The 23,282-nt window shown below is 35.4% G+C and overlaps 1 protein-coding gene across 8 annotated transcripts; it reads right to left on the bottom strand.

Annotated features, from left to right (window-relative positions):
- Positions 1 to 2,136: 2,136 nt before the first annotated feature.
- Positions 2,137 to 23,268, bottom strand: LOC111695726 (myotubularin-related protein 13). Of its 8 annotated transcripts, XM_023465138.1 has the most exons (19): positions 22,967 to 23,268; positions 21,757 to 22,386; positions 21,391 to 21,420; positions 21,068 to 21,144; positions 20,027 to 20,872; positions 19,410 to 19,523; positions 16,619 to 18,767; positions 16,381 to 16,419; positions 14,891 to 14,941; positions 13,908 to 13,997; positions 13,229 to 13,467; positions 12,562 to 12,783; positions 11,877 to 12,061; positions 11,503 to 11,552; positions 11,029 to 11,433; positions 9,538 to 9,980; positions 8,892 to 9,083; positions 3,421 to 3,558; positions 2,137 to 2,772 (listed from the first exon to the last, which is right to left on the bottom strand). In XM_023465138.1, exons 1-19 carry the CDS (start codon positions 23,250 to 23,252, stop codon positions 2,611 to 2,613), a joined length of 6,348 nt encoding a protein of 2,115 aa, XP_023320906.1. In that variant the 5' UTR covers positions 23,253 to 23,268; the 3' UTR covers positions 2,137 to 2,610. The 8 variants fall into 8 exon arrangements, with proteins under 8 accessions (XP_023320906.1, XP_023320909.1, XP_023320908.1 ...); XM_023465141.1 differs by lacking the exon at positions 14,891 to 14,941; XM_023465140.1 differs by lacking the exon at positions 16,381 to 16,419.
- Between the last annotated feature and the right edge of the window lie 14 nt (positions 23,269 to 23,282).

The following is a 23,282-nucleotide window of genomic DNA, read 5'->3' as shown; positions in this document are numbered from 1 at the left end:
GTTGAAGGTCAACGTATATTCTGACTAGAATTGTAGATAGCAAGTAGTCTTTAATGATATTCTGTACTAAATTTACCCAATTACCAAATTACCGAGGCCTTGAATGTGAGACCTGCTCAATTCGACCTATTTAAGTTTGGCTAAGGAATCCATGGGGGTTGATGAGCTAAATATTTATCAACTACTACCCCCGGCTCCAGAGGGTCCGGGATATCACGTGTCAATGATCTATAATATGAATATGATTAAGTTATAAATATTCATGAGGTAAATTAACAAATCTCGATCGGTCAATAACAAGAAGCTTGAGGAGGGGGGGGGGGGGTACTCTGTTATCTTATTTACATTTGCATACAAGGTGTTTCAGTAAATATGAAACTTAAGTCAACACAAAGGAATTCAGTCTTTGCAACAAACTCCGATTTTCTACTCCATATTTCTTTGCAACTCGATACCGTAGACCTTATATATTTTAAACTATGAATTCTAACTAATCAATTTTTAAATATCAAATGAACTTTTTACCACATCAGGTTGCGAAGATAAAGGGATTATAAAATAAATTTTTCATACTTGTTGGTTTAATAAATACCCCCCCCCCCNTACCGTACCGTACCGTACCGTACCGTACCGTACCGTACCGTACCGTACCGTACCGTACCGTACCGTACCGTACCGTACCGTACCGTACCGTACCGTACCGTACCGTACCGTACCGTAAGATGAATAGACAAACAATCAAGAGCCATACTTGTAATTAAAAAGCATGACAAATTATCGTACGGTCGTCCCTGAGGTCAAACATTTTGTGTGTAACCCTGTGTGTGAGATATTTTGATGAGAAGCTGTATACACTTCGGAGCAGTACAAGATATATAAATAGATATTCCCCTTCTGCTATTTTCTAATAATTATTCTATGATTGGATTCTATTCATCTTCATAGATAGGGTTCGAGGGCGTCGTGTTGGTTGGATTGATGTACATTATTATTTGAACACTAGTCGTCGTATATATCAATACAATGCAGACAAATTTAGATTTAGGCTAATCAAACAACATGGAAACACATAATCATAAAGACAAAGAAAAGCTTTCAATAAAAAGCTTCACTTTGTTTACTTGTAAACTTGTTATTTAATAAAAGCTTGTTGGAAATCAAAACATTAAAAAAGTAATTTTCACTATTTTAATATAGACGCTGGCCACTGTATATAAAGCAGTGTTCGAATATACAGTGTGCCGATTAAAACTGTGCAATAGGAAGACGACTGTTAGGCTCAAGTTTTGACTATAAACAATCTGCTGAATATGAAACGCAGTAATTGTGTAATATATACAGACCCATTTCACTCAAGTTAATATCGATAAAATTATTTGCTTTAATATTTGCTCTTTAACATAAAAACAAAAATGATTGATGAAGTGTTGTCGTCAAACCGAAACACTTATATATGGAATTAATAATATGTTAATAAAAAATGACATTTGCCCCCTGGATAGGTGGCTTATTTATTTTTTAAATTAGCGTTTTAAGGTACCACGGGCAACACCGGCCAAACGGCTGGACCGATTGGGCTGAATTTTTTTGGACCTCATGGGTGCCCGGGGGGTGTTACAGGCTAACAAAATTCGAAATATTTTTTTCTCTGGAATAGATTTTTTAATTTTTTTCTTCAAACTTTTGCACGAGCAACGCCTGCCCCTTCATCTAGTATTTTATATAGATGTAATTGCTAATTTGACCTCCATTTTCCTCTTAATCTAAGGAGTGGTATATCCAAGACACAACAAGACCCTTTAATCCTAGATATAATATCGTCGGTTTCCTATTTAAAGAATGTTAAATTAGTTAATCATTCTTAGTTGCTTTTGCAGCATATATCCTCAAGTAATTTTCATAGAGAAACCACTATTGAAAATAATCAATTTCAGACAACAAAATGAAGATATCCTATTTATACTTGGGACAGAATAGGGTTTAAAAGGTACCGTTGTGAATCACACATGTCACCATTAAAGTCAAAGGTCACTTAAGATCACGGTTACTGTCCCTTTAATCGGTCAAGGTTCAAGAATGTAAATTCTTAAACTTCTATCTATCAAGGTTTTCCTCTGACTGTGCTAAAAGAAAATAAAAGCTTTGAAAAGATTGTATTCCCAAACTGTAATAAAAGATTTCAAAGATTGAACATTAATACATATAAGCTCTGAACAACACTATAGAGAAATAATATCAATAGTCATGCTGAAACTCATAAATAAGAGAGAATAAGAGTAATCATAGGCGCCAAGGTGCAGAATAGACCAGCGAATAAGAGAGAATAAGAGTAATCATAGGCGCCAAGGTGCAGAATAGGCCAGCGAATAAGGCACTTAAAAAATCGTAATAATAGCACTGAGGATCTTCACAAATAAAGATCACTTGACTTTGAACAAGAGTTTGCATAGAGTGGAATTAAAACGGTTTGGTATCATGTATCTAGGTAACATACTGAACTTGAGGTTTGGTATCATGTATCTAGGTAACATACTGAACTTGAGGTTTGGTTTGAACAGGTTGAACATTGTATCAGGGTATGAATGTATATATATATAAAGTATGAATAGTTTAGAGACAACTCTGAATTTTCTCCTGCCAGTCAATGGCCTGTTGTTTATTCTCTGCACATAAACTGTAGTTTCTCTTCGATGTCTGAAGATCGAAGAAACAACATTCATCAGTTTTCTTCGGAGCTCCTGGAACAGAACTACCTTCACATACTCCCCGCACCTATACAACAAGATACAGGTTTACTATTTACTTTAATCTAATAAAATCTGTTTACAAGCAACCAAGATATGAAACTCTGAAGACTATTCACGTACAACCAAATCATACCCCCCCCCCCTTCTCCACGCTGCAACATTTCACATTTATGAATGCCCTTCGTGTTTAATTTTGCGTGTTTGGAAATTGTTGGTTTAATCCATCTTTTCATAAGTAATCAATACGAGTTTAAAGATCCAAGTACATATATATTTATATGAATAGTATATATTGGATATTAAAATCACATTAACATTTCTTGTCTGCATTGAACAGAAGAATTAGGCATGGAAAAAGGGGGTTAGGGGGAGGATAAAAAGATTTCCTGTCCGTTTGATAAAGTTTCAGGTATGGTAAAAATTAAGACAAATTAATTTCAAAATAATTCAATTAATCTTTTATTACTAAAAACAAATAAAAATACTTAGCCAAATTCTTTTAAAAATTGAAATAATAAAAAATTTGAACTGTTTGAAGCTAGCAGGGATTGACCAAGTTTAATGAGATGTAGTTTAAATACACTAGAGCTTTAGTTGAACTATCCGTAACTACTTAAACTATCTCTGATTTTTCATAAATTCTGACCTTAGACAAACCAAATAGCGTATTTACCTCTGATAGATCTATTGCTCCTTTGCAGTGTAGATCCTCCCTAGTATCATAGTATCTCAGCTGATGCTTGATAGAGTCCAATACAAACCAGCGCTGTTTCCAGGCTTTTAAAAGAGCTCCTCGTTTATACAGGTATCCCTAGATATACAGCAATATAGTATACTAGCGTTTATACAGGTATCCCTAGATATACAGCAATATAGTATAATATCGTTTATACAGGTATCCCTAGATAGTAGATATACAACAATATAGTATACTAGCGCGGGTACCCAGCTTTCAATAGAGCTCCTCGTTTATACAGGTATCCCTATGATATACAACAAACTGATTTGCTTCAAATTTTGTTTGGGAACTCGTTAAAAGGACGGGAATGTTCTCAACTTTGAAAAATTGTATTAATCTCCAGGGAAAGCTGGGTTTCCAAGCAAATTTAATATAAAATACTAGATTAGGAACCCAGCTTCGCCTTGCAATCTAACCGTTCTATATAAAAGTCAACCTACTTTATAAACCAAGCTAAGAGGATTTCCGTGGTTCAACCGAACAAATGAACAAACAGAGAAAGCTATTTAAAAAAGAAAAAAGAGAGGGTACAAACAAAAATTCTAGAAATGAAAAAAATCAGAAAAGTATATGGAGGGGCATTTCCGATTGACATAAATTGCAAATTACATATCCCTAGTAACCATCTATTTGTTTATTCTAAAATTTTGTTTGAACAATAATGCATTGATGATAATTTATCAGGTTATTCATGGACCTGTCGGGTTTCCGATATACATTAATGAAATACACTTGTGTATAATCGATCCTTCTATATTTACAATCCTTTTCATTAATAAGCATCCCCCTTGACCACCTTCCCCCCACACCCTTTTCTAGGAGTCCCATTAATATATCTAGAACCCTGTTCCCCGGGTACAACCTTCCCACAGATCTTCTATTTATAGCTCCCCCTTGGCATAATATTTTAACAGCGAATATATTCCCCCCCCCCCCTTCAGCCTGACACCCCCCTTACACTAACTAATGATCAGTAATCATGAAATATCACACGGAACGGCATTATTAAATTGTATTTCCGTCCTGAAATATCCAATTTTAACAACCTGTTGGATCGCTGGCGACACTACATCAAATCTGTCAAAAATTACAAATTTGCGAGAAGTTGACTTATGAAAATTACCTCGTATAGACTTACTATAAAAACGTAACAACTGTGAATTTCATTACAACCAAGGAGATTTACTATTTACTTTAATCTAATAAAATCTGTTTACATAGCAGTCCAAAAACGTCACAGCAAAGTGTACGGAAACCCTATCGCCCCCTCCTTCTATTTAATATCTCCTTGATTACTACTACATATAAATGGAAATGTAATATCGAATTATCTTTAATCTAGTTTTAAACTTTTAACATTTCCCCCGACATTTTCCTTTTTTTTTGGGGGGGCTGAAGATCATAAAAGTAAAAGGACTAAAAACTGGATGACGGAACTATCCCATTGATGTTTACGCTACGATACACGTTTAATTATCCATTAATAAGCAATATTAAATCTAATTATTATTAAATTACTGCCCTGATACTAATTGCGGTAATAACACTCAATTACTGTATAAGTGTGTGTGTGTCTATATACTCTGTATTGGAAAGATAAGCCGAGAAACCATAAAACCATGAAATTATCTCCAAGTAATGATTAAAACAGGAAACCAAAATTGACGAGATATTTCAGAAATATGAGAAAACACTTGTTCATAAATAAAATATTGCTGAATAAAAAGAATGATATATGACCAGTTCCGGCGATGTGAGCAGTCCTAGGGTTTAACAACCTACTCCTGGGAGTAGAACTTGCTGTTTTATTGTCTCCCAGACTGTCGTAAACCACACTTCAAACCTCATTAATTTAACTAATATGTACCTTCCCTCCCCCTTCCAATTGTAGGCAACACCTGCGAACAGAAAATACCCCACAATGTAGCTAAACGTTGCAGCTTTATAGAACATTAACTACATATGTACATATAATAGTTTTAACCAGAGTTACAGAGAGAAATTATCTAGATCAATGAGTCATGCTATTTGCAAGCATAGAGACAAGTAAAAACTATATCAGAGGATACCTAAACTAGAAACATCAATTTATTTTCTTACTGTAAATGCTTCTTCCCCCCCATCCGGACCAAATATTGGCATGAGAACGTCCCCCGTGGTTACTTGGTGGCTAGCCTGCCAAATATATTCACTGCACCCGTCAACTGCAGAGAATGTGCAAACAAGAAATTATAAATATTATATAAATATGAGATATTAAACGATATATTACTTATTTTAATAACGTCTAGGCTGAATATCTAAGCTGAAAACTAAAGGAATTGAGTTTATGCTACAAACCCTGATTTTCTGATCCCTATATATTTGCAACCAAATGTAGTAGACCTTAGATATTTCATACAATAAATTCTGTTGGATCAAATAATCTAATTTTGAAATGTCAAAGGTATAAACTGTCCGGTTGCAACGATATAGGAATCAGAAATTATTTGTTTTGTTACAAAGACTCAATCCCGTTCTTGACGCTTCAAGTTCATTGATCATAATGAGGGGTGCGGTACATTTGTTACAAGATGTCAAATTCTGAAGGTTGAGGAACAAAAACCTCTAAATAAGGGAGGGGGAGGGGGGTAAAATACCATTACCCGTTCAGTTTTGTTTAAAAGTGAGTGGTTAATGTTGGAAACAAATATTATCTTAAAAGCATTAATATTATTTGAGGTTTAACATAACATTCTTATCAGACCAGTATCTAATATCAGATAGTAATAGATAAACATCATAATACACTATACAGAATACAAATCCATCATTCTAAATAATAAAGAAAAAAACAGAAATAAAACTGAAATATAAAAATTAGGAACACGTTCATGAGTTTAAACAGAGGGTTTTTCAAAACAGAAAATGAAGAACGTAAAACAGGAATTGGACGTAAGGACGTTATATAGTATTCTTTCAGTATTTGAGAGTTCGGACAGATTCCTTTAAATATTATAGAGTTGAGAACCATAGACAGGAATCTTGGATTAGAAAAGATTTTTGAAGTATTTTATAGGATTCTTCAAGAATAGGACGTTATATAGAACTATTGAAGCATTAGAAGTTATGGGCGTTAGATAGGATTCATAAAGTATTAGGAGTTTAGGATTTTAGATAGAATTCTTGAAGTAGTGTAGGTTTCAGGACGTTATACAGAATTATTGAAGTATCGGAGTTAAGGACGTTTTTTAGGATTATTCAAGTATTACAGGGTTCAGGACGTTAGATAGGATTATTAAAGTATTAGAAGTTAAAGACGTTAGATAGGATTCTTTAAGCATTATAAGTCAGAATTCTTATAGTATCAGGAGTTCAGGACGTTGGATAGTATTCTTGAAGTATTAGGAAATAGAATGTTGGATAGAATGCTTAAAGAATTAGGAGTTCAGGACATTAGACAGGATTCTTAAAGAATTGGAAATTCAGGACGTTAAGACAGGATTCTTTAAGTAATGGAGGTCAGAACGTTATAAAGGATTCTTGAAGTATTAAGAGTACAGGAAGTTTGACAGGATTCTTAAACTATTAGGAGTTCAGGACGTTTGACAGAATTCTTGAAGTATCGGGAGTTCAGGACGTTGGATAGTATTCTTGAAGTATTAGGAATTAAGGATGTTGGATAGAATTCTTAAAGAATTAAGAGTTCATGACGTTACACAGGATTCTTAAAGAATTAGGAATTCAGGACGTTAGCACCTGTAGGATTCTTGAAGTAATAGGAGTTCAGAACGTTATAAAGGATTCTTAAAGTATTAAGAGTTCAGGAAGTTTGACAGGATTCTTAAACCACTAGGAGTTCAGGACGTTTGACAGAATTCTTGAAGTATCAGGAGTTCAGGACGTTGGATAGTATTCATGAAGTATTAGGAGTTCAGGACGTTAGACAGGTTTTTTGAAGTAATAGAAGTTAAGAACGTGAGACAGGATTCTTGAAAAATTAGGATTTAAGAACGTTAAATGGGAATATCTCACAAGAAGGAGAAAGTTGAATTTATGCGATATTACTGGTACAACTTTGTGACCTTGTCGCTCCTCTAGTTTTGGTTTTACGCAGGAGAAAATTCAAAACATATTTGGTCTTCTCAAAAGTTGTATGAAAAGAGAAGTTATGATTGAAAATATTTGATTTCAATATTGCTGCAATTAATTTACTTCAGCTTGACGTGATCTTAAAATAATAGTTGGTTCAATGTTTCCATGATACAGACTAAATGAATGATAATTAATATATGTATACTCTGTGGTTTCTCTGTGAGCAGATGGTCGGATAAATGAAGTATTTATATGCAGTTGGTTGGTTGGTTAGTTTCTAATCTTATATAATTTCTCTCATAAAGATTTGTTCTGAAATACCGAATTTGTTAATATTTCTAAAGACGAGCTCTTCGTAGAGTAATAAGTTTATGTGCACAGTCTTTTTCATATAAGTAAGATTCTATTGAAAAAAAATCTAGCCAACAAGCCGCGGCACCCAAAATTACAGTCATAAAAAATATTAACCCAGAACTATTTCTTCGATCATCATGCATCACCGAGTAAAATAATACAATTTCCTAAACTAAGCTTTCAGACATTTAATTCTTGTGATTGTACTTTCCTAGTTATAATTGCCATAGTCCCTGTGTTAACTAGACACTAAGATTTAAATTATTTACAATAAATCCACAACAAACATTACAACCCACTTCAGCAGGGGATACAAGAATAAACTAGTAATTGGATTAACAATATAATAATAAACTTTTCTCAATCTTCGGAGATTACATTATTAGATAAGATTAATTTTGTTCAGTTTTTTTCTTCTTCCATATCATTACTTTTATCGATGGCACTTCTTTCTAAAATCATAGTTTTGCAAAAATAATATTATGTTTTAAAAGCACATTACCCTATAAAGAATAAAAAAATCTGAAAAAAAATACTCGACTATCGTTTAATATAATCTTTGTACATTATCTTTAAGAGAAAAAACAAACAAATCAAAACAAAACAAAACAATTCCCAATTAGAATAAAAAGTACATTTTACTATTCAAAATATATAAAATAAGATAAGGTAGGATCTAAAAACCCTCCCATCTTGGAGAGCCCAGACCGCCATATATATAAATAGTGCATAACCCTGCATGTATAGAAATAAAAACAGGGAATTCTCCGTTTAATAAATTATGTGAAACAAAGTACGGTCTTGCCACAAACTCAAATTTTCTAATCCATACATATATTTGCAACCTGATGGAGTATACCTTCGGTATTTCAAACTTAAGACTAAATGATATTCATAGGTCTACGGCATTGTATTGCTAAGGTATAGTGATTAAAGAAGGGTTTGTTGTAAGAACTTAATTCAAACATCTATCTTACCTGATAAATAATATTAGTGGATTCCCCCTGTCGTTCTCCCCTGGCGTAGGGGAAATATCCCCCAGAACTCTGGTTTCCGGTCAGTCTTGCATCTAGGTTCTCCGTGGTTGGATCCCTCTGTACAGATTTGTACTTTGTACAGGCTTTAGTTACATTTTCTCTACACTTCTCATGGCAGTTCAACCCACAGTCCTATATATAAGAATTAATTAAGATTGTTAAAAATCAAATCAAACCAATTCAACTTAAATCAGACTTTTACGGACGCCCTAGTCCCTCTACTACGGTTCAACCCCGAAGAGACGCAAGTTAATCAAGAATATTATACAAAATTATTTCATTATAGCCTTAAAGCAAGTTCAATTTTTTTGATAAACAGATGTAAGTAAAAACTGCCCTTACTAGTTTAAAAAAGAAGTTGCCATCTTTTATTTTAGTGGCCAATGATCTAAAAGGTGCTGTTTTTTTTAAAAGAAACGTCCCAGCAATTAAATTATAAAATTATTTGTTTATTTGATATCTATATCCTGTTTACCTGACATCTATATCCTGTTTACCTGACATCTATATCCTGTTTACTTGACATCTAGATCCTCTTTACCTGACGTCTAGATTCCTGTTTACCTGACATCTATATCCTGTTTACCTGACATCTATATCCGGTTCTGACAATACCCCAAAGAACGGAGTTACAAAGATCACAGTAGGTTGGGGTTGTATAGTTAAATTTCTCAAATCTGTGAGGATGTGTATACGCGGCTCCGCCCCCCTCGGCGTTTCCACTGCTCACGCCCATCTTCCCTTTCAACAGGAGTTCAATAGTTGATCGTTTATGAACACTCCGCCCGTAGTCCCGTACATACATACTGGGGGTAGTAGGCTGGACAGAGTTTGTACTCAGAGGCGGAGGATGTCCGGAGTGGGTACTTCGTGGCGGTGGAGGCGGAGGATGGGCTGGCGGAGCTTCCAGCTTCTCCCAATGATGTTGCCATCGATGAGGTAGATATCCAAGTTCAGTCTCTAGATCTTGAATATCCTTCAGCAGCTTAGAACTAGAATTCGGGTGGTCTCGTACCATGGTGTCGTATCCTTAAAAATAATAATGATGAAGATAATGAAGATGATGAAGATGATGATGATAATGAAGATGATGAAGATGATGATGATGATAATGATAATAATGACAATAATGACAATAATAACAACAATGATAATAATAATAATGATATTAACAACATTAAAAACAACAACAACAACATTAATAATAAAAACAGGATTAGATCTTATGAATGTACACAAAGTGAACTTCTTAATAAATAATTTGTTTGTGAAAGAACAAAGAATGGATTCTATAGAAAACTGAACATGAAAAGAAGAATTAACTTGAAAATTTCAAAAACATTTAATTTTGTTTTATCAGATCTTAATTAAATAGTAAAAACTTAATAAGTTTTGAAGTTAAGAGTGATGGAGACGGTTCGTTACAGGAACTAGTTGTTCAGTGAACGCTGAACAGGCACGGCACTCCTTACTAAACATTCCAGTTGGATACAATCTTTGTTATTGTTTTTAAAATAACTAGTTCTAGAGCTGTCCTTAAAAATAAGAGTAAAAAGAACCACAAACTCTAAACCGTTAACTTTAGTTCTACTCTCGTTGAAAAACAAATAATAACTTGCGTTTGTTAAATATAACAAATATGAAACTTTGAAATCTGAAACCTTCATACTTTAAACAAACAATATATTCATTTTTCCAAACAGATTCTTCCGTCCAGGTTTCAAATCAAATCAAATCAAATCAAATCAAATCAAATCAAATCAAATCAAATCAAATCAAATCAAATCAAATCAAATCAAATCAAAATCAAATGTCAGGGATGTGCAACTATCCACCCTCCAAACTTGAAATAAATTTACTAAGTTAAGAATGAAGTAAGGTCTGATAANAAGGACTAAGTAATGGAAGCTTATGTACCTTCGGTATTATTCTTTAAAATAATAAGGACTAAGTAATGGAAGCTTATGTACCTTCGGTATTATTCTTTAAAATAATAATTTAGTGTAAGTATGTATGTAAGTATATAACAGTTGAAATTTGATATCGGCTATAAATTTGTGTTATTGTCAAAAATTACCTTTGGTCAGAGTCTTATTGGTTTCTCTGGGATCCAGGTTCCCCTCGTCCTGTAAGGTTAGATCTATCTCCGCATACTCCATGTCGTAGCATGGACCAAATCTCAGTTCCTCCTCTATATAGTAGTCCCACAGCACTAGATCCGACATATGGGAGAAGGGACGGAGAACAGTTTGCTGCAGTTCCGGGCAGAACAAAGGGTTGTGAAGAGAACTAGTTCTCTGGTTTAACTTGTCTATAAAATCAAAGACTGATACACCAAGATGGGTTCCAGGGAATCCCTGGTTGGATCCTCTCTCCTCCTCGTCGGAACTCTGGGTATCGTTGGATCTACTGGAACGAGGAATAGACGATCTTTTCTCTCGAACTTCGATAAATCCAACTTCAGCTCTCTCACACTCCGAATCTTGATAAAAAATTCATAATTCCTTTTTTAAAATATTTTTTTTTCCGAAATACAAAACTATTTTCTTACCTAATAGGAATGTACGAAATCTGCAGCTAATATGATGATACGCCAGAAACCTTAATTATAAATTGCTTCGGAATGTTGAAAACAAGAATACATATAACATATTTTAAAACCGCAGAACTTTGAATTAATTTACACTTTTTTTTACCAAAGAATTAAAAACAAACATTTTTATATCCCATTTTTTAATACTTTTCTATTAAATATTTATTTCCCCTCCAAAGTTATAGCTTTCAGATGATACAATTTTTAAAAACAAAATATATCTCTGAATTCAATTCTCTTTTGTAAAATACAACGTTATCCTTTATTGCAAATGTAAAAAGAATGTGAAAGTAGAATGCAAATATGAAAAATTTATAAAACTTTTTCCTTACTTGAGATAAAAGTGTGAGAACTCAAAAGCCATCGGAAACTGATTAAGGAGCTGATGAACTATATCCAAAAACTGGAGAAAGATTGGCGTAAACCCACTGTCCTGGTTCGCATTGTTTAGATTACTCCTGTATCCGAACCTGTGACCGAACGCTAACCATTCCTTCTCCAGGAGCACACGGAAACCCTAGAGAAATTATCAACCATAAAAATATCTAAAGTAGAAAAAAAATTCTTTTTTTTCAAAGAAAGGTCTAAAAGATTATCTGTGTAAAATTGAATTAAAACAAAAAATTTCTTGAAAACTAAACTTAGATTCTATTATTTTATTAAAGTTTCAAAGGATGTTTATCAAAGCAAAACTAATTAAAAACTAAACTTAATCATTTCCCTATTTGTTATTTTTAAACTTAAATTAACATTTTCCCATCGATGATTTGTACAACTGTACACTGTGTACATTGTATATTGTACAGTGTACTGGGGATACGAACTTAGAAGTGAAACGTCCCAACATTGTTATATAAAAAGTCTTTAATTTTCTGAACATTTTATAAAAAGAGGAGTTCAAATAAATTGTGTCCAGAAAAGTTGCTTTATTTAAGATTATCACCCCCCCCCCCTCCCAAACGTTTTCACTGTAACTTTTTGCATTCCATCCCACTCTCCAACCTGCTCCGTCCTAACCTGTATAGTTCTATAGTATGGATCCAGGCAGAGCTGTGCTAAACTGGAGACCTGAGCTGTTAGATCCCAACCGTCCTCCAGGGCTAGTATAACACTGCTACCCTGGAGATCTATTAGATCTGTTACAGCTCCTGCCAACTGCATTACACTCTGGAGAAGAGATAACCATTCACTTTCTTCAACCAGGCTGAGGAAACCTCTCTCGTTGGAATTATTATGCCCCTGACAAATTATAAAATATAATTAGGGACCTTAGTTTCCATCTCTATATATTTAAAGTAGAAATCTCTGTTTGTTTTCATGTCCGATCATTAGTTTGTATGTGTTTTTATTGGGTAACTTGTTAAAATCACAACAGGAATGTAAAGGTAAAGCTGGGTCCCCAAGTAAGTAGTAGAAAAGGACAATTTCCCACTGATCCAAATATTATTATTAACATGTGACAGAAATAATTATTCTCCTTTACGTCTACGCTATTTTTTCCCATGTGAAATATAGATTTCCTAATTTTCTTCATGGAAAAGTTACACCTAAGAAAAATGTCGAAAACATTATTCCCATCAAAAAATAAAAACAATACTTGTAAGAGTCATTTTCCAGTTTCCACATCAACACGCGCCTCAATTTTGTATTATTTATTAAGTGTATCTAGGCGAAAAAAATACACCTGAGTTATTGATGAGGGATGACAAGCTCGGAGCAACTTCTTGAAAGAGTTTCTTAACTTCCTAGTATCCGGGTATTCAACAGGGATAAAATCTGCCTTCGGATGGGATTCAACCTTAATCCCCTTCATCTGCGCCTTATCCACGAATACGTAGAGCGCAGCCCGGGGTAGAGAGGTATAGCTGGCCTCTGTCTCTGGTTCTACACTGGATCTGTAGGAACCACGTAGTGCACCGGAACCTGAAAAATCTAATAATAATTAGTATTAAACTTCTTTTAAAAATCGATAGCAAAAAAAGGATCTTCCAACTGATCATTTTTTATTGAACAAATGAAAAATAAAAATAAATTATTTAAGAATGTGTTTTTATAACTTTTGCATGCAAAAAGTGAGAAGTTTAGAGTGCAGTCAAGAGAAGGGATGCCAAAAAATACAAATTTATTCAATTCGAAGAAAGGTAAAAAGCATTTATATAGGAGCGTAAAAACTAAAAGGAAAGACAAACTATCCTTTTGTAATCTTTCAAAAATATTTTGAGCAGAATAAACAGAGGTTGTAATTTACATTTTATACATTTTCTGTTTTTAGCCAGTTTTTCGAGGTGATTATACAAAATTCCATTAGCCTAGTGAGACGTAAATCTGAATGAAGCCATGCAAAACCCGTGGTACAATCCGACCTGTGAGAGATGTCTCTGAGCCGAGCCCTGGTCGACCCTTCATGCTAGAGAGAGAAAGACGACCTCCAAAGGGTCTCCCCGCCTTTCCGCCTGATATATATACAGTAGGTACAGTGTGTACGTGGGAAGGGTGAAAAAACGTTAATGTATGTCCATTGTCAATCATCTCCGGATATATCAGACAAAAAGAAAAAGGAATGTCTTAAATGTCTCTTTACTTAGTTGTAAAGGTCAATTTAAAATCTTGAACAGCTGATTAGGGAAGAAACGACTATGAAGACCACATGCAGCATGCAACTCCGGAGCAAAGAACAAGATACAAGCTAGTCAGGATAATAGTTGAACAGATCATGCAATCTCAAGCTTTGAACAATCTCAAGATTTGTTTATTTATGTTCATTGCACATTACACACACCACACATCTGTGTAAATAATGCAACGGTGTGTACAAAAACTACAAAAAGCAAATTTGATTTTGAAAACTTCACTCAATTAGTTCAAAGGTTTAAATCATTTAATTAAAAATAACGTAAACATTACAGGTATCTTTAGGATCTTCAGGTTTGATGCTTTGTTAGTATTTAGATTAGGTTAAAGTGAGAGCCAGAAAACTGTGAAATAGGAAGACAACATTAAATGCAATCTTTTAGTGTATTTGATGTTGCTACAAAGAAAGTAGTTTTATAGAAACAAAAATTCCGCATTAAGTAAAATAGTTCTGAGAACACTGATAAATTACTATGTTTCATGTTACACTATTTAAAATCATAACTTGAACGTATTAGAAACGGCGTCTTATTCCACGGTTTTCTGGATTAGAATCGGCGTCTTATTCCATGGTTTTCTGGGTATCACTGTATGTCAGTTTATTAACAGGCATAGGGGTAAATAACATGTTGGAAAAAAGTTGCGCCTGTGTTTACAGGATGGAAGGTTATAAAACATAAGACTACGGGACACGGAACAACGAGAGGTTTTAAACCTGAAGTCTTTCTCCCGCTGAAGCTTTTACTTCGTCGACTCATACCCTTTCCTTAACAAATCCGCTCTCAATACTAACATATTTAGGTTAAACACATAGAGTATATATATTTTTTCAGAGTTATCCTTTTTAAATCCAAAAGCAAAATAATCGTTCAGGACAATGTTTCTTTATGGACCAGATTGTGATAAATAAATAGTGGATTTATCGATAGTTAAAATTGTTTTAGAATTAAGAAATTAAATTTAATTTATATCTAATATATTTAAACCTATTGATGCATGCTTTGGTTGTATGAATAGTGCATAGTGCATACTGTACGCTGCAAACTGTACAGTGTGCTACAGTATGAATATCAGAGATGACGAAAAAAGTAATCATGGTGATAATGAAAATGGTGGTAATGATAATGATAATGGTGATAATGGTAACAGTGATAATGATAGGATTAATTATAAATGGATCCACAACAGAGACGGAACCCAATCCGTAATTACCTTGTAATCCAAACTATAACGGACCGATCAATGCTCTCAATTATTGAGATTTAATAACGTTTCAGGTTCCAGAAATCATTAAGTGATGAATCCCGTTCAGCAATATACTTATATTATGAGAACATTCAGAAAAAATCGGATTCTTTCAGTATGATGAATATTCTTTACGTGAAACCGCAAAATGTGGATTACAATGTAGCATTAGCAACATAAAGGAGGCAATGAACGATTAGAGATATATTGGCAATTTGTTTTGACAAAGTAAAAAAAAATAATTGTGAGGTTGAAAAGCGTTAAAAGCAGATTTGAAAAGTTTTTATAGCAGACTACATGCAAAATTTACGAGACGCTTCACCGGCGGGTTCAAACAAGGTTCCAGGAAAAATAGTTTTAAGCATGAAGATTACATGGAACGATTATAAACACAAATTAAACTGTTTTAAGGAACTGTAAACATAACTTCAAGTGACCCTCCATTGATCGAGCGGAATGTCAGATTCACAACGGTTCCCTTCAAAGAATTGTATGATCAAGTTTGAATAAGATATTCTTGTTTTGTTCATACTATTTACCTTCATTTTTGGTTTCTCTGCAAAAGTGACTTTCATATGTCTGTACCAGGAAAACAATGTAAGAATTTTCAGAATTAAACACTTTTCCAAGCTATAAAACCGACATTATCTTCAACATTATTGATCAAAATAACGTTTCAATGGTACCGTTCTACATCGGACATTCCCCTCTTTGTGTGAAGGGTCATTTAAGGTTACGATACCAGACGCCAGGACCTTGAAGGAATAAAACAAAAAGGAGAGAGTAGAATAAAACATTCTAGGAACAAAATTAAAATTTTAGAGATAAAAAAGAAGGTTTCAGCGTAGGGCATAAATACTTGCAGAACAGGATTAGAAAGCCCTTGAATAGCAGAATAGAGTTACAAGTACAAGCTGAGTTAAATGAGTTAAATAAAGCCCCAAGCAATCTTATATTTACTTGGAGCAGATCTTCGATTCAGAGTTAAATATTTTAAACCTAGACATTGTAATATTATTATTTTTTTGTTTATCTTCATGCAAGAAATCTTAAGCATGATCTAAGAAGTGTGTTTACGTTTAGCTTTTCTTTTATTCTGATACTTTTTCAATCCTAAAATATTCTGATACTTATTCAATCCTAAAAGCGAAAAAAGTATTAATAGTGCAGTTTAAAAAATGACTCGACTCTTTCTTACCGGAGTTTCTAGTGAGGGTTCCTAAACCTTCCATAGCTCTGGATAGAGGATTGTTATTTCTCCGGGATAGAGTTGGAGTAATGGGTCCTAAACCCAGCTCTCCAACACTCGCGATACTCGCTGTACTCCCGGACATATTCCATGTACTCTCTGGTTTCAGCATGGAAGACGGAGTTGAAGAGATAACAGCTTTCAGATATTCGTCTGCCTCTGAGCTGTGAGGAACCTCGTGTGCCGGTAGGGACTGGTTATCCTGATGTCTACGAATGATATCCATGACACCTCGAGCATGAAAGGCTGAGCCTCGAATAAGAAGAGCTCTAGAGGTTCCGTTTCTCCATGTGATGACTGGTAACCTGTTTTGTCTGTATAGTCTGGAGAGTCTTCTTAAACTATCATCTGTAACCCGTCCAGGGACAACCAGAAGCTGAGGTAAACTTTTACAAACTAAAAATTTATGATTAACAACAGATATTCTAGTTAGAGATGCTGGTTGAGCTGTGTATGCTCCCTTCAGAGTAACAAGATCTAAACTTCCTAATCCCAACCTCTCCCAGTCCCTGTAATAACCTCGCTCAGATAACCTTTCAAGGCATTTACTATCCAGAGGTCCAGATGCTTTAATGGTTGGATGAGGAGGGAGTGGAAGCTGATCATTTACTTCAGAGATCTCATCATCCTCCCTGAACCTCTGATCTGTGTTCATCTCTACTAAGGACAGCCTACCATGGGCAGGAAGCATGTTTGTCGGAAGCATGAATTTGTGACTCTTCTTATTTTTGGTTTTGATTCCTGTTGCCTTGGATACGTTCTTCAGGGTTGATTTAGCGAAGCCTCGAATTGTTGAATATTTAGCATTTTTGTCTTTCTCCTTCGCTAGCACTCCCTCTGATAAGGTTATATGACCCCGGAATGCGAAGAAATGCCACAATGTTTGTGGATACTGAACCTTGTGAATATTTTTCCTAAATGTTTCTATTTGTTCCGCTGTAACCTCGTCGTCGAATGCAGCTCTGATGATCTGGAATGAGTTTGAGCGAAGCTGAATTCCCTCCTTGAGAACCTGGTCGATCTCGCTAACGTACTCGTGCAGAGTAAACCTCTTCTCTCGAGATAAAGATGTTACCGGGAAAGCTCTAACTATAGATTGTTCGTTTACGAATGGATCCAGAGGATTTCCCTTGAAAACTATTCTATAGTTGGTAAGGAAGAGTGCTCCCTCTGCTGGAAGGAGAGCTGGACCTCCCGTAGCTCCTCCTGAGTGTTCATCCCGTCCGTCGGAGAGGAGATATATTCTCAATCCATCACACATCAATTCTTCACCGGGAAGGAGACTTGGAGAGTGGAACTTAGGTTTCTGTATCGGAGGCAATCGTTTAGCTTCTCTAGAAACCGCTTCCATTGTTTCCAGGTGCATAGCAACCACACCGGGAACCATTTGATGAAGAGCTTTCAGATGATTCTCAGACACGGAGCTTTCTCCGCAAACCTTGTCAACAAACCTCGTTACAAATTTTGTTACCGTGTGACCGTTATCATTAGGTTCGGTATCATCAAACCCTGACTCTGCATCAATAGAGTCTGACTCCGCCACACTGTTTGAAATAGAGTTTGAAACTAGATCACTGGAGTGATCAACAATAGATTTATTGTTTCTCTCAGGTTTAAAATCCATTGGAATAAGAAGGCAAACCATTCTGGTTGTGTAATGAATTGCCTGGCTGTAAACTGTCTGCTCCTCTTTAATAACCCGTTCCTGTTTAATCCTATCCTCAAGGCTATTCCATTTCTTGAGCTCACTAGCTGCAATCTCCAATACAGACGGATCCTCAGGATAAATAATTGCGGATTTCCTAATCTCCCTTGCTCTGGGTCCAGTATGTTTCTCCACAGACAACTGAGCGGAGACAACATCAAAGTTAGAATACTCCGAACTAGAGTCTTCTATTGCTAGATACAAATCCTTTATTCCCTTCTGAACATCAGTATAGAAGGCTGACTCCCAGAATTGAATATTCTGCCAGACTGCATGATCTTGTATGAGTGTATATACGAACTGTATAACCCCGGTGCAGAGTTTACGTCCGAAGGTTGTAGAGAGAGGTAGGAGAGCAGCAGCAACTCCGTGCATATCAATATCAGAATCATCCTGAACATTAACAGTATTGAATCTTCATTGAGTAAAAAAAAATCGACAAACCTAAAACCTCATGGTTAAAATCTTAATGTGATGTGATAGATGCAAAAAACTAAAAATTTAATTTGCAATAAAAAGGCTAGATTTAGTAAATTATTTAATCAAAATGACAAATACCCCCAATAGGATAGGGTTAATTCAGGAACTATTCACCAATATAACCCATTCAGATTTAGACAGATTCCCCCCAAAATAAATAAATAAGACAACCCTAAAAGATTGTTTGTGCAAAACCCTGAATAAATATTGAATCTTGTCAAATACTGAACAGAATATCCATTGATACATGACAGTGCCTGATGTAAACACACTTCAAGGTTACACTTTGTTGTATGGATAAAAATATTAAGACGGAGCTTAAGAGATATGCACACGTCCTTCAAAAGTTAGGTCTAGCGTCTAAATAATTGACAGATTATACAGGGTGACCCCCAAAAGAACAGGTATTAGCCCTTTAAATCGTTTAAAATGACTCGAAAATTTTCATAATTTGAAAGGTAGTAAAATGGCAGAACATTTTAGAAATCTCAAAATGAATAGATTCCATTTGCCAATTCCCATATATTTTTGGAACATCCTGTAGAATCTTTATACCTGGAGTGCTGCGTTCATGAGCCTGACCACAAGATCGAATTGATGATGCTCCAGCATCACCTGGTTCCTCTTCACGTGGGTTCCAAGCTCCTCACATAGTGCTAATCTTGCTGCCTAGATAACAAGAGCTGAAAACTTTAGAATGGTGGATATCGAGATTAATGCTTGATCCTCTTTTTTTCTTAATATCAAGACTAACCTAATCTTGTACTTGAATCCTGAAAAATGTATAAAATTCAACCCTGTCAGAGTCGCGTATATAAAGCCGAGAAATTTGAAATTTTTGCGCCATTTAAGATTATATACAGAAACAGGAGGGACTCTCTAATTAAAAAAACCGTTTTTTGATTTTTCTCTACTATATCCAAGCAAGACCGAATTAAGAAGAAAATCAAGTGTGTCCATTGGATACTCAGATTAAGTAATCGGGATTAAGGATATCTAATTCTAAAGTTTTCAGCTCAGNGGGGGGGGCTCTTTTAGCATTGTTGCCTTTGTTTTTTTTCAGACAATTTCTACTCTTTGATTTAATTTAACGTCTCACTCAGTGTAATTTTATTTTTAGCCTGAAAGAGAGGGAGATTTTGTCGGTTTGGTATTTTATTACATTTGTTTACCTTCGATTTAAGAGCTCGAATGACCGCTGGGAATGTTTTCTTTGCATCAGAAATCTTGTTTTCAAATATATTTGTTATACAGGACCGGAGAACCTCCAGTCTCCGGGCAGAGTTAGGAACTATCCCGGACACTGTAAACACACCGGATACGTCCTGCTTTTGTCCCATGGGAACCAACTTGTTTTGACTAGATGATTTGGATGTCTCAGATCTGAGCTGTGTGTGCGCGCTCCCCTCGTTGATTATTTTGTGCACGAGCGCCTTGTCTAGGAGCGGAAATATTGGCTGGTGAACCCGCATCATGTGACCTTCGGTCGGCAGAGGAATTCGCTGGTTGAATATTTGACCGTTCTGAGAGTTCATACTCCAGTAGTTCTCGTTATCAAAGATTTGTCTCGACAGTTCACGAACGTTAACCATAATTTTCCTAGGATCCAAGGTTTCTGCGCTCACCTGCTCTCCGATATTTGCGTAGAGTTCGTCAAATATATCGCACCTTCTCCAGGGTGGACCTCGAGTACTGATAAATTCATTAAAGAACATACAATCTAGGAACCTGGAGATAAAATCACAGTCTTGGGATAGATTTCTCAACCCGAGGAAGGCAGCTTTATGGAAGGTTATGAATGGTACTGGATGTATCCTGACAAGGTTTAGACAGGTTCTGTACCCCTGGAGCAACTGGGCCATCAGTCGCAGCATAACAGCTCTCAGTTCCTTGTCTAGTTTCTCACTTGGTTTATCTAGGTTCTCACTACCAGGGAATGCATTATCCGCTCGTTCAAGCTCCGGGTGTAAACATATTGAGAGCTCCAACTGTACTCTGGAGCGCAGAGGTTCCATTATCTAAAAAATTCAGAAAATTAAGTGAAAAATTTCAAAAATATTAAGGCTATTTGGAATAATTAAGTTACAGAAACAGTTTCAAATTATGAATTTTTCCTGAAGAACAGTTTAGTTTTACAAGAAACTATATCTAAGAAGAACGGATTAGTTTTACAAGAAATTATGTCTAAGAAAAGGTTGTCACTCTTGTCGAACCTGATGTATGGTCATATTCTCCGGGATAGTAAGGCAACCTCCATCCAGATCCACTATAATTACGTCCAACAGGTCAGCTGCAAAATGAATCAACTATCAATTAAAGAAAGTAATGTTCTTATAATCAGCTGTTGTTCTTTGGTTTTATAAAAAAAGATTTTCAATAACAAGGTAATTGATCTTAAAATATCTTATCTTGGAAAAAAGGTTGAATGTGATAAGAGAGAAAAACTCGTTAAAAATAATTTTTATGAGTCAAACAGGAAAATTTGAAATATCATGCAGGCTTCGAAATATTGAACATTAATTGTCTCTTTATTTACCAATATGCTCCTGATGGGCGGAATGAACACCTAAAATAGAATACAATTAATATATATTTAGAATTATTTTCTTTATTAGTTTTGCATGGATTAACTGTAAAAGTGTTGTATTAAATTGAACTTATTTTGCACTGGAGGAACTTTAATAGCATAGTTTTAGGATAACCGAATTAATTAACAATGATTTTTAATTTTCGGGATATACTTGATTTATTTTGTACTTAACGGGTTTTGTACAATTTGTAAGATTTTTTTTTTGTTAAGGTCCATTTACTCATCCTTGTTGATAATTACTATTTTTATATATTTTTTTTTTTTAGGTTTGCTTAGAATTAAAATCATCACAACATATGTATTTTGATTTACCTATAATATAAGGAGTAGGACTGGATAGGACCTCTAATATTGAACTAGGAAGGACTGGAACAAGAGTATGACTGTATCTCATGGGATAAATGAGAGCTGTTAGAGCGGTGCAGCTGTCTGTGAGTCTTGAGAAGGATTGGGAATGAAAGAGAATTTTCTGCTCCGTAAGGACAGCACTAAACAAGGTCAACACGTTACTGATTCCTAACTGCTGGAAGATCAACGCAACCCTACACCCCGTGACAGGCATATCAGGGTATAGAGGGGGTTGGATCATCTGTCTATCTGTAGCACCTAGAGAAAACTTGAGAGGACTGGAACCAGGACTAGGAACTGTCACGTTACCAACCAGGTTTCCAACCAGAGTTTCCAATCGTATCGGTTCTCCACCCGGAGAAACCATTCTCTCCACGTATACCGTGTAGATGAGCCCGAGGCAGTTTCTGAACAGCTCCGGCATATCATGCTTGGAGATGAGAGCCAGGCACTTCGGGGCAAACATAACACTGTCGTCCACAGGCAGGGAGATACCGGGTATCGCATGCCTAGGTAGTGATGAGGCTCGGGTGGAGACCAGAGACATTCCAGGTTTATCCACATCCTCAAACTCCTCGTCCACACCTCGTAACTCTAGAACAGGATTTTATTTATAAAAATTAGGGTTATCTCATATATTAAAATATGAGACGCATCGTTTTAAAAAATAAAAACGCCGAATTTTTAGTGCCCTTTTCCAACTTTATTTTCCAGGTTTGACACATATTTCAGGGGGGGGGGTGGAAGGTTAAAATTTTAGACAAACATGGAGTTCAGATGATCGTAAAAGTTATTTATGCTATGCAAAATCTGAAAATAGTGACGGAGACATTTACTCCACAAAAGCAGGTAGTTAAAAATTTTTTAACATGTAATAACTCCCCCCCCCCCGGTATACCTTTCAATAACTCAAATTAAGAATATAAATAGAATTTGGTTGCAAAAGTTCTCAAAATTGGGCTTGAGTAACATAACTTTCAGTCATAATAGTTAAATTGAAACCTATCATAGGTTGGAAAAGACTGATATGCGCCAACCTATGATATCTTTTGAGAGACCGCCGAACAAAGAGAAAATTTGGAAGTCGTTCCCAAAACAGATATACATTGGTATAAGGAGTCCCGTCCCCTGAATCTGGGGAAACTGGGCCAAGATTTAGTTTAGAATAACTTACCGAGATCTTGTTTAGGTATTGCTTCACTAAAGGTTAGACAGGGTAGATGGAGACGGTTTCCTTCAACATCCGTCAGGATGGAGATGAAGAATTTAGGTTCCTGTCTCTCCGATGAGAGAACCCAACCCCCTGGCTGACAGAAGAGATCCAACCCATGGATGAAGGGTATATCCGGCCAGTCCTTCTCAGGGAACCGTTGGATCACTTGGGAGCAACTCTCTTTAGTACTTCTAACCTTGTTGTGGTCGTAACCACAGATCACAAAGTAGTCGACAAGCCTAGACATGTTGATTCTTTAATTGTCACTCATGTTTAA

Source organism: Eurytemora carolleeae, unplaced genomic scaffold (assembly GCF_000591075.1).
Source record: "Eurytemora carolleeae unplaced genomic scaffold, Eaff_2.0 scaffold82, whole genome shotgun sequence".
Taxonomy (NCBI): Eukaryota; Metazoa; Arthropoda; class Copepoda; order Calanoida; family Temoridae; genus Eurytemora; species Eurytemora carolleeae.
Note: the sequence above shows the minus strand (reverse complement) of the source record. Positions and strands in the feature narration are given on the sequence as shown.

Coding starts and splice junctions, on each gene's coding strand:
- LOC111695726 (XM_023465138.1), bottom strand. CDS start 23,252: ATGTCTAGGCTTGTCGACTACTTTGTGATCTGTGGTTACGACCACAAC. Junction 18,768..19,409: donor TCATGAACGCAGCACTCCAG/GTATAAAGATTC, acceptor GTTAATGTTCAG/GATGATTCTGATATTGATAT. Junction 11,434..11,502: donor ATTTCGTACATTCCTATTAG/GTAAGAAAATAG, acceptor TTTTTTATCAAG/ATTCGGAGTGTGAGAGAGCT.